General features: G+C 51.4%; 1 protein-coding gene across 3 annotated transcripts; it reads left to right on the top strand.

The window, feature by feature from the left end:
• Window positions 1-86: 86 nt before the first annotated feature.
• Window positions 87-12,775, top strand: RHNO1 (RAD9-HUS1-RAD1 interacting nuclear orphan 1). Of its 3 annotated transcripts, none has more exons than XM_062195466.1 (3): window positions 87-160; window positions 7,848-8,099; window positions 11,263-12,775. In XM_062195466.1, exons 2-3 carry the CDS (start codon window positions 7,932-7,934, stop codon window positions 11,815-11,817), a joined length of 723 nt encoding a protein of 240 aa, XP_062051450.1. In that variant the 5' UTR covers window positions 87-160; window positions 7,848-7,931; the 3' UTR covers window positions 11,818-12,775. The 3 variants fall into 3 exon arrangements, with proteins under 3 accessions (XP_062051450.1, XP_062051449.1, XP_062051448.1); XM_062195465.1 differs by lacking the exon at window positions 87-160 and adding an exon at window positions 278-626; XM_062195464.1 differs by lacking the exon at window positions 87-160 and adding an exon at window positions 278-757.
• The last annotated feature ends 323 nt before the right edge of the window (window positions 12,776-13,098 follow it).

Genomic DNA, 13,098 nt, shown 5'->3' with positions numbered 1-13,098 from the left:
CCGCTGTTTGAAATTGGCGCCGGCGGAGCGTTGCGGTTACGTTGCGGTCACGTGACGCGGCGCCGCCAATGGGCGCCGGCTTGTCTCGGCGTTCCGGCTGGAACGTGGGCGCCCGGCGGCAGCAGCAGCAGCAGCCACGGCGGCCCGGCGCGGCGGGGAGGTAAGGCGGCCGCGGCGGGCTGGTGGGGCCCCGGCGGCGCCGGACGGGGCGGAGGAGGAGCCGGCTGGGGAGAGGGGCGCGGCTCCGGGGGCGCGGGGCGGCGGCGATCGCCCCCTGCTCCCTCACGACGCCGCCGGAGCGCTGTGGCCGCGGACTACCCTGAGCAAAGTCGGTCTCCGGGGTCGTCCAGTGGACCCCCGTCTGGTGCCGGAGCCCCCCTCCTCACCGTCCACCTGCCCTCGGCTTGGATTCTGCCTACCTGCGACCCCCGGCCCGGCCCGCTCCCTCCCGCAGCCCGGCCTTACCTGGAAGAGACCGGAGACGCGTTCTGCAGCCACCATGGGCGGGCACGGGCAGGCCCCGGAGGTACCGAGGAGCCGCAGAAGTTCGTGGAGAAATGAAATGGAGAGATAAATGCGAATCGTCCGTGGACCTTTTGCAGCTCCCTGCTAGGATGACAGACAAGGTCGTTTGCTTCTCCTGAACGTGCAAGCTAATGGAGGGGCTGGGGGGACGGGAGTATGGACGTTTTTGCAAGAGTCAAATAAACTCAGAATGAAAACATCCTCCTGCCCCTCGTCATCAGTGCACCCTCAGGTAGGACAGGCAGGGCCTTTCGGATGCACTGCACCGTACTGGGAGCGCTGTGGGGTTTGCAGAGAAAGGAGAGACGCTTTCTGGAGTAGAAGGGGGGGGGGGGGGGAATAATGTGTGCTAAGGCGATGGCCCGGCGGGAGGAACCAAAGGCTTAGAAATATCCGGGTCTGAGCTAAGAGACTAGGACTGTGGTGTTGAGTCGAAGCTGCAGCCAGAAGAGGTAGGGCCTTCGCTGTGCTGAGGAGTTTTGTTCTGATCCGAGAAGGAGAGGAAGCCAATCAACAGCTTTTAAGTGAGAGAGACCCAAGATCGGATTTGCATTTTTAAGAGGGAGGCACCAGAGGGGATTAGGGTAGACCTGTTAGGCCATTGCTGTGCTAGACGCCTTGGAATCCGAGGAAGGGTGGTGGGCAGAGAAAAGAGAACGGAGAAGGAGAGAGCAGTCAGAGGCATTACTGGAGACATGTTTAGGAGATAACTCTGTAGGGTCGGGTGTTGGGTTGGGTGGGGAGCAGCGAGGGGAGTGTCAAGGTTTCTGGCGGCATAACTGGAGGACTGATGCTGCTGTCCCTTGAGCAAGTCCCCCCTCTGCCCCAGCATAATCACTTTGGCCGGGGTTAGGGGTGGGAGGCGCTGGGGGAAGCATGAGTTCAGCTGTAAATGTCAGTGCGGAATTGGAGGCACACTTGCGACATCTAGTTGCTGTTCAGCAGGCAGCAGGACCCTGAGTGCAGAGCTTAGAGAGTTTGAAACTGAAGAGGTAGTGCTGAAGTCATTTCCCTCTAGGTAGCTGTTGAAGTGTGAGCAGAGGACATTGCCTAAGAGCAGTGGATAGAGTGAGAACCAGGTCAGAGCCCAGCCAGAGGGGAGCAGAAAGGGCTGACTTGTAATTAGACCACGAGGGAAGAGGATGGCTACAGATTTATGTAGGTCTGTATGTTTGCTTTCTGCAAGATTCCAGCATTTCCTTTGATGTCGTCTGTATTTTTTGTGAAGTAGGAAGTAATGTCATTTCTGAGGTTTTAAGAACGTGGAGAGGCCAGCGCTGTGGCATAGTGGGTAAAGCCACCGCCTGCAGTGCTGGCATCCCATACGGGCACCGATTCGAGTCCTGGCTGCTCCACTTCTGATCCAGATCTCTGCTAATGGCCTGGGAAAGCAGAAGAAGATGGCCCAAGTTCTTGGGCCCCTGAATCCATGTGGGAGACACCGAAGAACTCCTGGCTCCTGGCTTCAGATTGGCTTAGCTCTGGCCATTGAAACGATTTGGGGAGTGAACCAGTGGAAGGAAGATCTCTCTCTCTCTCTCTCTCTCTCTCTCTCTCTCTCTGCCTCTCTGTAACTCTGCCTTTCAAATAAATAAACAAATCTTTAAAAAAAAAAAAAAAAAAGAACATGGAGGGGCAGGCCTTTGGCAGTGCCCCTGGCGAGGCACCTGTGCCCTTCATTGTAGTGCCTGGGTTGAACACCTGGCTCTGGCTTCCTGCCAGTGTGGATCCTGGGAGGCAACAGTGATGACTCATGTAACTGGGCCCCTGCTGCTCATGGGGGAGAACGGCTCTGAGTTCCCAGCTCCCATCGTTGGGCCTCTAGCTATTGCAAGCATTTCAGAAGTGGACCAGTAGATGGGATCTTTCTGTCCTGCTCTGTCATAGACATAGATTGCTTTTTTTTTTTTTTTTAAAGGAAAGGCTTAATCTTTGTGGACAATGAATTGATTAAAGAAATAGCAAGATTGCCAAGAATGTAGCACCCATTTGAGGCTGTTGGCCTCAGCAAGTCGTGAATTTCCTCATTCTCCCCAGAGTTTGTTATTTCTAAGATTTTTTTATTTATCTAAAGTTCAGAGTAGCAGAGAGAGAGAGAGAGGAAAAGAGATCTTGTTGGTTCACTCCCCAAATGCCTGCAGCAGCTAAGGTGTGGCCAGATCAATGCCAGGAACCTAGAATTTCATCTGGGTCTCATCCCCTGCTTTCCCAGGCACATTAGCAGGGAGCTGGGTCAGAAGTGGAGGAGCTGGGACTCCAGCCAGCACTCTGATGTGTGGGAATCTGTTCTTTTTAAAGATTTGTTTATTTGAGAGGTAGAGTTACAGACAGAGAGAGGTGAGGCAGAGAGAGAGAGAGAGGTCTTCCGTCTGCTGGTTCACTTCCCAAATGGCCACAATGGCTAGAGCTGGGCCAATCCAAAGCCAGGAGCTTCTTCCGGGTCTCCCATGCAGGTGCAGCCATAGTAGAGAGCTGGATTAGAAGTGGAGCAGCCAGGACACAAACTGGCGCCCATATGGGATGCTGGTTCTGCAGGCAGAGGCTTAGTCCACTATGCCACAGTGCTTTACCACAATGCCGGCTCCCCTAGAGTTGTCTTTTAAAAGTATGATCCAGGTTGTGTCACTTCCCTGTCTAGAAGTTTTCAGTACCTTCCTGTCACATGAAGTGTTATACAGTAGCCAGAGCTCTAACCTTGCCTGTAAAGCCCTGTGTCATGGGGACTGCTGTCTGCCTTTTTTTTTTTAAAATGTTTTATTAATTTATTAATTTATTTTTAAAGATGTATTTTATTTATTTGAAAGGCAGAGTTACAGAAAGGCAGAGAGAATCTTTCATTTGCTGGTTCACTCCCCAGATGGCTGCAGTGGCTGGAGCTGGGCCAACCCAACGCCAGGAGCTTCTGCTGGGTCTCTCACATGGGTGAGACCTGGGCCGTCTTCTGCTTTCCCAGGCCATTAGCAGGGAGCTGGATCGGAAGTGGAGCAGACGGGACTTGAGCCGGCGCCCATATAGGATGCTGGAGTGCAGGCGGCGGCTTTACCAGCTATGCCACAGTGCCGCCCCCCCCCCCCCCCCCCCCCGCCTTTCTGCCACTTGGCCTCCTGCACTCCCGGTTCAGCCGTTCCAGCCTTACTGTTTCTGAAGCAAGCCAGATGTACTGCCACCATGGCACATTTGCACTTCTCTTCTCCGGCCTGGAATATCCTTCAGTCCCATTGTTCCATTGATTGCTTCTCCTTTCTTCTTTCAGGTTTGCGTTCAGACATCACTTCTTCAGATAGCCCTACCTGACAGTCCTAACATGGCACTTAGTTCCGCTCCCCATGTTGTTTGATTTTTCCCCATATCCTTAGTCTCTTCCTAACAAAAACGTAAGCACCAGGAGGGCAGGGATTTTATTTTGTTCTTTTATATATATTCCCAGCACCTGCACCATGCCTAGTACCAGCAGGCATTCTGCAAATAAATGTCAAACGAATGAATGAATACATACATGTACTTATTACTTATGTTATCCCTGAAAATGTGAGTCCGTTCGAATAGAGGCTTCGCCTTTCTCTTTACCTCTGTCTCTAACCACTTAGTCACCTAAGTTGGAGCGTGCAGTTTTTTGTTGTTAGACAAATGAATGAACCACGAGTGACCATAGAGTGGAAGCAGCCGGCTTTGTGTGCTGCACCTGCCTTTTGTTTCTGTGCGCTGCATTCACACTTGTGTTCCACCGGTCTCTCGCAGAAGCGCTTGTCAAGTTGATCTTGTTACTAGAGCGAATGGATGCTTCTTCGGGCTCTTGTTACTGCTGGCTGGGAACTGTTGACTCTGCCTCAGCTTCCATCGCCACTGACACAGCCCAGGTGCAGGCCGTCGTCATTTTTCACTTGGATGGCGCCATAACCTGACTGCTCCCCCTACTTCCAGGGAGCTTGTTCTCTGCTTTCAGACTGTTGCCAAGACGATCTGACTATAGGGCACAGATGAATCAAAACAGGATGGGGTGGGGGAGGTTGCTGTGGCATAGCAGGTAAAGCTGCTGCCTGCAGTACCAATATCCCATATGAGCGCCGGTTCGAGTCCCAGCTGCTCCAATTCCGATCCAGCTCTCTGCTCTGGCCTGAGAAAGCAGTGGAAGATGGCCCAAGTCTTTGGGCCCCTGCACCTGCATTGGGGGGAAACCTGGAAGAAGCTCCTGGCTCCTGGCTTTGGATCAGCACAGCTCCGGCTGTTGTGGCCATCTGGGGAGTGAACCAGCAGATGGAAGACCTCTCTCTTTCTCTGCCTCTGTCTCTGTAATTCTGCCTTTCAAATAAATAAATAAATCTTAAAACAAAACAAAAAACAGGTTGGGGCCCCTGTTGTGGCATAATGGATTAAATTGCCGCCTGCAATGCCTGCATCCCATATGGGCAGATGGAAGCTGTTTCTGTAACTCTGCCTTTCAAATAAATAAATAAATCTTAAAAACAAACAAACAAGCAAACACATTTGTGAAACAAAAATTTGAACATTGGCTGAATATTTGATTATGAGGAATTTATGTAGGTACTTAGACACAAGTATGTATGTGTGTATGTATATATTTATATTTTAAAGACTTATTTATTTGAAAGGAAGAGTTACAGAGAGCAAGAGAGGGAGAGACAGAGATCTTCCACCCACTGGTTCACTCTCCAGATGCCTGCACAGCTGGGGCTGGGCTAGATGAAAGCCAGGAGCCAAGAGCTTCTGGATCTCCCACGTGGGTGCAGGGGCTCAAGCATTTATTTGGGCCATCTTCTGCTGCTTTTCCAGGCCATTAGCAGGGAGCTGGATCAGAAGTCGAGCAGCCAAAACTCAAACCAGTGCCCATTTGGGATGCTTGCATAGCAGGCAGTGGCCTAACCCACTGTGCCACAGCACTGCCCCCAGCCCTCATATATACTTCATTAAACTTTATATAGTTGTGTTAATGGAAATGATATAATGACTGAGAATATATTCTTTGGGGCCAGCATTGTGGTGTAGTGAGTAAAGCCGCTGCCTGCAATGTCAGCATCCCATATGGCGCCCGTTTATGTCCTAGCTGCTCTACTTCCGATTCAGCTCCTTGCTAATAACCTAGGGAAGGCAGCAGAAGATGGGGCCGGCCCTGTGGCACAGTGAGTTAAGCTGTTGCCTGTAGCACCAATATCCCATGTGAGCGCTGGTTCTAGTCCTGGCTGCTCTACTTCTGATCCAGCTCCCCGCTAACACCCCTGGGAAAGAAGAAGAAGATGGCCCAAGTATTTGGGCCCCTGCATCCATGTGGGAGACTCAGAGGAGGCTCCTGGTTCCTGCTTTGGCCTGGTCCAGCCCTGGCTGTTGTGGCCATCTGGGTAATAAACCAGCAAATGGAAGACCTCAGTCTCTCTCTCTCTCTCTCTCTCTCTGTGTGTGTGTGTGTATGTCTCCCTCTCTATGTTGCTTATGTAGCTCTTTTTTTTCTTAGATTTTATTTATTTGAGAAGTAGAGTTATAGACAGAGAAAAAGGTCTTCAATCTGCTAGTTTACTCTAAATGGCCACAACAGCTGGAGCTGGGGTGATCTGAGGCCAGGAGCTTGGAGTTTCTTCCAGATCTCCCATGTGGGTGCAGGGGCCCAAAGATTTGGGCTGTCTTCTGCTTTCTCAGGCCATAGCAGAGAGCTGGATTGGAAGAGGGGCATGCGGGATTCAAACCGGTGCCCATATGGGATGCCAGTGCCGCAGGCGGAGGCTTAGCCTACTGTGCCATGGTGCCGGTCTCTCTACGTAGTTCTTTCAACAAGTGTGTGTGTGTATATAAGATTTATTTATTTATTTGAAAGGCAGCATTACCTGGGACCATCTGGGAAGTGAACCAGTAGATGGAAGACCTCTCGCTCTGCCTTGGCTTCTCTGTAACTCCTTCCAGGTCTCCCACATGGGTGTAGGGGCCCACGGACTTGGACCATCTTCACTGCTTTCCCAGGCCATAGCAGAGAGCTGGATCGGAAGTGGAGCAGCTGGATTTGAACCGGCGCCCATATGGGATGCCAGCACTGCAGGCGGCGGCTTTACCTGCTGCGCCACAGTGCCAGTCCCCAACAAATATATATATATATATATATATATTTTTTTTTTTTTTTTAAATTTTTTGACAGGCAGAGTGGACAGTGAGAGAGAGAGACAAAGAGAAAGGTCTTCCTTTGCCGTTGGTTCATCCTCCAATGGCTGCCGCGGCTGGTGCGTTGCGGCCGGCGCACCGCGCTGATCTGATGGCAGGAGCCAGGTGCTTCTCCTGGTCTCCCATGGGGTACAGGGCCCAAGCACTTGGGCCATCCTCCACTGCACTCCCTGGCCACAGCAGAGAGCTGGCCTGGAAGAGGGGCAACCAGGACAGAATCCGGTGCCCCGACCGGGACTAGAACCCGGTGTGCCGGCGCCGCAAGGTGGAGGATTAGCCTAGTGAGCCACGGCGCCGGCCCAAATATATATTTTTTAAAAACATTCTAAATAATCCAGGGGTAAGGGGAATGGGTGGGGTGTGCATGGGTCAGGATTGGTCATGGGCTGGTGGTTTTTGGAGCTGAGTGAAGGGTACATTGCGGGGGGTACCATATTATTCAGTCTACTTTTGTGTATGTTCTAAATTATCTGGGGTAAAAATTTAAAAAGTAGCCAAATGTAATCCTATCTTTCTGCTTGAAATTCTTCAGTAACTGCTCAGGCTAAAATGCAGACTCCTGTGGCCTCGCCTGGTTTATCTAACCTAACCCTCACACCGTGTCCAGCCTCGGTTCTTCCCCCTCGTCTTTCCCTCCTCAGCGCGGCTGGTGGCTCTGTGCTGCCTGAGTTCGCAGTACTGCCTTTGTGCATGCTGTCCCTCAGGCTGGAGTGCCGCCCTGCTTCTTGTGTTTTTTTTGCTTCTCCTACCCTTTGCATACCTACTTCAAGTAAGTGCCTTCGCACCAGGAAAGCCTCCCCTAAGGTGTTTGGGAGCATATTGTGTTGTCATATTATATTGTGGTGGTCTGTCTCTGCTGGACTCTAGCTCCCTGAAGACAGGGAGCTCTGCCTCACAAGTGCCTGGTGCTCAGTAAGTGATTATTGAACAAACGGTTATTATTTGTCTTTAGATTTCCAGCATGGCACTTCACACATGGTCAACACATGCTTATGGAACGGATGCTGTTGAATAGGAAAACTGTGTTTTTGCTTGGTGGTACAGGGTAGGCAAAGCCTTGAGGTAGGGAAGGTAGTTCATGGTACACTTGGTCGGCAGCGTATCAGAGAGAGCCAGGGAGTCGTCTGAATTTTCTCTCAGTGTTGGTTTCCTCTCCGCAGGCATGGGTTGGAATTGGAGCCTGTCCCCCAACCCGAAGGCAACCAGCATCATGTGCTTGCTGACTGCTCTTCATCCACCTATTGATGCCTCCCAGAAAAAAACGCCAGCCACGGTGCCAGAAAGCCCAGCTGCTCTTCCACCAGGAACCACTGGAGGGACCCAAGCACCACTCTGGATCTCCTCAGCCTCCCATCACCCACACCGTGCAGGTGCCCAGCAAGCCGATTGACCACAGCACCATCACTTCCTGGGTAGGCCTGCGAGATTCTTTGCCTTTTGCTCCATTAGAATTCTGTCTCTTCTCCCCCTGCGTCCAGGACCCCGAAAGACTAAGAAGATTCATGGGTATAGGAACAAGGAGGCAAAGTACTGTGTGATCAACAATGTTTTCTGTTATTTCTTCTTCTTCTTCTCCTTCTTCTTCTTCGATTTATTTTATTTATTTGAAGGGCGGAGTTAGAGATAGGGAGACACACACACACACACACACATCTTCCATCTGTTGGTTCACTCCCCAAACAGCTGCAACAATACCAGAGCTGGGCCAAACTGAAGCCAGGAGCCAGGAGCTTCCTCCAGGTCTCCCATGTGGGTACAGTGGCCCAAGCACCTGTGTATTCCCAGGCGCATTAGCAGGGAGCTGGATTGGAAGTAGGGTAGCTGGGAATCGAAACAGCGCCCACATGGGATGCTGGCATTGCAGGCGGTGGCCTCATCCACTACGCCACAGCGCCAGCCCTCACCTGCTATGCCACAGTACCAGCCCTCTGCTTTGTATCTTCCGTCTCAGTCCAGACTGCGGAATGGGTTAGGTGTAATGGTTGTTTCCTTGTCCCACCCCCACTCCTCACCGTGCATACTCCTCTGAAAGAGTTTATATTAAAAATTCATCACCCAGGGGGCGACACTGTAGCACAGCGGGTTAAAGCCCTGGCCTGCAGTGCTGGCATCTTATAAGGGCGCCAATTTGAGACCCGGCTGCTCCACTTCTGATCCAGCTCTCTGCTGTGGCCTGGGAAAGCAATAGAAGATGGCCCAAGTCCTTGGGCCCCTGTACCTGAGTGGGAGACCCTGAAGCTCCTGGCTCCTGGCTTCTGATTGGTGCAGCTCCAGCCGTTGCAGCCATTGGGGAGTGAACCATTGGATGGAAGACCTCTCTCTCTCTCTCTCCCTGCGTCTCCTCTCTCTGTGTAACTCTGACTTTCAAATAAATAAATATCTTAAAAAAAAATTCACCATCCAGTAGCTGGGTGAGAAAAGCTAGACAAGTGGCAGAATGAGTAAAAATGAGATTGTGCCCTGCACATCATGTGAAAGTGGTATATTTAACTAGGTACTAGATTTTTTGAACCTTGAAATACAACCCACAGAAATGGCATATGTCATATTTTGGCAGTTTAAAAGCCCTGGGAAGGGGCAGGCATTTGACTTAGGAGTTAAAATATTAAGTTAAGACATAGCCATATCCCATATCAGAGTGCCTGGGTTCAAGTCCCAGCTCTGCTTCCAATTCCAGCTTCCTGCTAATGCACACCCTAGGAGGCAGCAGCTGATGGCTTAAAGAGTCAGGTCTCAGGGCCGGCACTGTGGCGTAGTGGGTAAAGTTGCCGCTTGCAGGGCTGGCATCCCATATGGGCGCCAGTTCAAGTCCTGGCTGCTCCACTTCCGATCTAGCTCTCTGCTATAGCCTGGGAAAGCAGTATAGGATGGCCTAAGTCCTTGGGCCCTTGCATCCATATGGGAGACTTGGAAGAAGCTCCTGGCTGCTGGCTTCGGATTTGGCGCAGCTCTATCCATTGTAGCTAATTGGGGAGTGAACCAATGGATGGAAGATTCTCTCTCTCTCTCTCTCTCTCTCTCTCTCTCTCTCTCTGCCACTCCTTCTCTCTCTATGTAACTCTGACTTTCAAATAAATAAAAATCTTAAAAAAAAAAAAAAAAAAAAAAAGAGGCCGGCGCCGCGGCTCAATAGGCTAATCCTCCGCCTTGCGGCGCCGGCATACCGGGTTCTAGTCCCGGTCGGGGCACCGATCCTGTCCTGGTTGCCCCTCTTCCAGGCCAGCTCTCTGCTGTGGCCAGGGAGTGCAGTGGAGGATGGCCCAAGTGCTTGGGCCCTGCACCCCATGGGAGACCAGGAGGAAGCACCTGGCTCCTGCCATCGGATCAGCGCGGTGCACCGGCCACAGCACGCCTACCATGGCGGCCATTGGAGGGTGAACCAACGGCAAAAAGGAAGACCTTTCTCTCTGTCTCTCTCTCTCACTGTCCACTCTGTCTGACAAAAAAAAAAAAGAGTCAGGTCCCTAGATCTAGATTGAGTTCCTGGTTCCTGGCTGTTGCAGGCTTATGGGGAGTGAACCAACAGATGGTCTGTCTGTCTCTGTCTCTGTCTCTGTCTCTCTCTGTCTCTCTCTGTCTCTCCCTCTCCCCCCCTCCCCCCAAAAAAAAGACAGACCTGGAAGACAATATCAACTGTATGACAGGGAAGTCCTACAGTAAATCAGAAGCCTTGCCTAAGAGCATTTAATAAATACAACTTGTTCAGGATGGCGGAGAAGAACCATAAGACTTGCTCAGGATTGCGGAGGAAAACTTCAACCGTTCAAGTCCCATGGATGAGACTAGGAATGAGCATTTATTGGATACTCATCTGCCAGGTCCTGTGCTGGCTGCTGTCCGTGTCTGACCTCCCTCCCCATTGTTGCCGTCAGCCATTCACTCCTTACTGAGGCCAGTCCTTGAGCCAGGCACACTGCGAGGGGTGGGGGATCAAGGATGAGCAAGACTGCTGGCCCCTGCCCTCACGAAGTGTATGGAGCAGTTGCAGCCTTGTGGCACGATGAAAGAGGCATTGTCGGGCCGGCGCCGTGGCTCACTATGCTAATCCTCTGCCTGTGGCGCTGGCACTCCGGGTTCTAGTCCCGGATGGGGCACCAGATTCTGTCCCGGTTGCTCTTCTTCCAGTCCAGCTCTCTGTTGTGGCCCGGGAGTGCAGTGGAGGATGGCCCAAGTGCTTGGGCTCTGTACCTGCATGGGAGACCAGGAGGAAGCACCTGGCTCCTGGCTTCGGATCAGTGCAGTGCACCGGCTATAGCGGCCATTTGGGGATGAACCAACTGAAGGAAGACCTTTCTCTCTGTCTCTCTCTCACTGTCTAACTCTGCCTGTCAAAAAAAAAAAAAAAAAAAAGGCATTGTTCTCATTCCCACATGTGAGGAAGCTGAAGGTTAGAGAGACTGAAAGACTTGCCCAAAGCCCATTTCCTTCTGTTACGCCACTAGACACTTGTTTCTGTTTTGCGTCCATTACTGAAGTGGACCCCCATCTAGGATTCTGGTCCTTGGGAGTAGTTTCCTGTCTCAGGCTAGTCCTTGGCGGTTGGCTTGTCTCACCCGATTATTTTTAAATCCTTAGGTAACACCTCAGTTTGATATAACAGCAGAAAGCTGCTTCCCAGCATTCCGGAAACGTCCCCGCAACCAGAGAAGACATTCAAGTTGGAAATCCACCACATCCAAGTTTCCACATCTAACTTTTGAGAGTCCACCCACTTCTTCCAGTTCAGAGACACTGGGGATCCCCCCAGTGAAGGAGCGTCCCCATCAATCAGAAAAGGAAGGTTCCAGGAGGCCCTTGGTTCCAGTGCTCAGCCCCCAGAGCTGTGGGGACCTGTCTGTGAGTTCCCCTGAGAGCCTGCCTCACGTGTTCATTCCTCCCGATATCCAGACCCCAGAGCCCTCTTTGGTGGGGGGAGAAGCCATTCCCCCAGGCCAGAAGGAGAACGCCCTGCGAAGCTGCCCCCTTCACCTCGGCACTCCCAGCAGCCCAGAGCCTGGGCCTGTGTTGGCCGAAGACACCCCTGAGGAGAAGTACGGGGTGAAGGTCACGTGGAGGAGACGACAGCACTTGCTTGCATACCTCAGGGAGAGAGGGAAGCTGAGCAGAAGCCAGTTCCTTGTGAAGAACTGACTGGATTCCCGGACAGCTGCTCCCGCATCAGCAGTCCTAGAACAGGACTACAAATGTCACTTTTCTGGCTCACTAGGGAGTGTTTCTGTAGAATAAAATGGACATAACACCAGCAGAAACAAGATCTAACTAGAGCCCAGGGTCATAGGGGAATTTAATTCCCAATTTGCCTCTTAAGAAACTTGCACCATAAACAGTTGAGTTCAGTGTCATGAACTGTTCATGTTTTTTCTTATATTAACTTTAAAATACCTTGAACCTGTTTAACATGTGTATAAATAAACAGTTGCAGAAAGTTTTTAGAGAACCCTGCTCCTGTCAGTAGTGTAACAATATTACCCACCCACAAAAACCTTTCTTGGTTATCTTGTCACCACGGCTCACCAGTCCGTGAATCACTGCACTCAGACTGATTCATGCCACTCTGAGGCTCAGTGTCAGCTGATGGACAGGGGTAGTCACCGCAAAGCCCGGGACCTCGTGGTGGCCCACTGTCACCCCTCCTCTTGGCTCGTGTGCTGACAGAGCAAGATGAACAGGGGCTCAGGGCCTGCTTTAGTGAACGCAGTGGGATCAGGGATGAGTGGCACACAGAGGGGGCGCTTAGATCGGCTTGTGCTTTGAGTGTTTCCACCCAAGAAACCTGTAAATGTTAAATCTGTAAATATTAAATAGGGGTAGGAAAATGGTTTCTTATAATAACTTTAAACGGTGTATACATAAACGTGGACCTTTTTGAATACTGTTGGAGTTAATGCAGGCTTGCCCAGTCAACAAAGTGTCACGTGGGTTTTGCAAGTAGCATCTCATTTAAGCCCCATTCATGGAGCATTCAGGAGCCTACACTGTGTCAGGTGCAGTCCCAGCTGGACCAAGCAGGTGTTCTGTTTATAGGTGGGAATCTGAAGCCCAGAGAGTGAGCCATGTTTACCATCACACAGTAAGTGCAATGCTCTGCTGTTAGTATGTGCCAAGGTCTATGCCTTTAAATTTTTTTTAAATAAAGATTTATTTATTTGAAAGGCAGAGTGATGGAGAGAGAGAGAGAGAGAGAGAGAGAGAGAGAGAGAGAGAACTTCCATCTGCTGGTTCACTCCCTAAATGACCACCCTGGCCAGGGCTGGTCCAGGCCAAAGCCAGGAGCCAGTATCCCCATCTAGGTCTCCCATGTGGGTGACTGGAGCCCAAGCACCTGAGCCATCTGCTGCTCTTTCCCAGGCAGACCAGCAGGAAGCTGGATCAGAACAGCAGCCAGGATTCCAGCAGGCTTTCCTTAGAGGA

The sequence above is a fragment of the Lepus europaeus genome, chromosome 6 (assembly GCF_033115175.1).
Source record: "Lepus europaeus isolate LE1 chromosome 6, mLepTim1.pri, whole genome shotgun sequence".
NCBI classification, from domain to species: Eukaryota; Metazoa; Chordata; class Mammalia; order Lagomorpha; family Leporidae; genus Lepus; species Lepus europaeus.
Note: the sequence above shows the minus strand (reverse complement) of the source record. Positions and strands in the feature narration are given on the sequence as shown.

Bases quoted from the DNA above. Each gene is read 5' to 3' on its own strand.
- RHNO1 (XM_062195466.1), top strand. From the start codon at position 7,932: ATGCCTCCCAGAAAAAAACGCCAGCCACGGTGCCAGAAAGCCCAGCTG. The intron at 8,100-11,262 runs GTAGGCCTGCGA...TTAAATCCTTAG, and splicing joins ACAGCACCATCACTTCCTGG to GTAACACCTCAGTTTGATAT.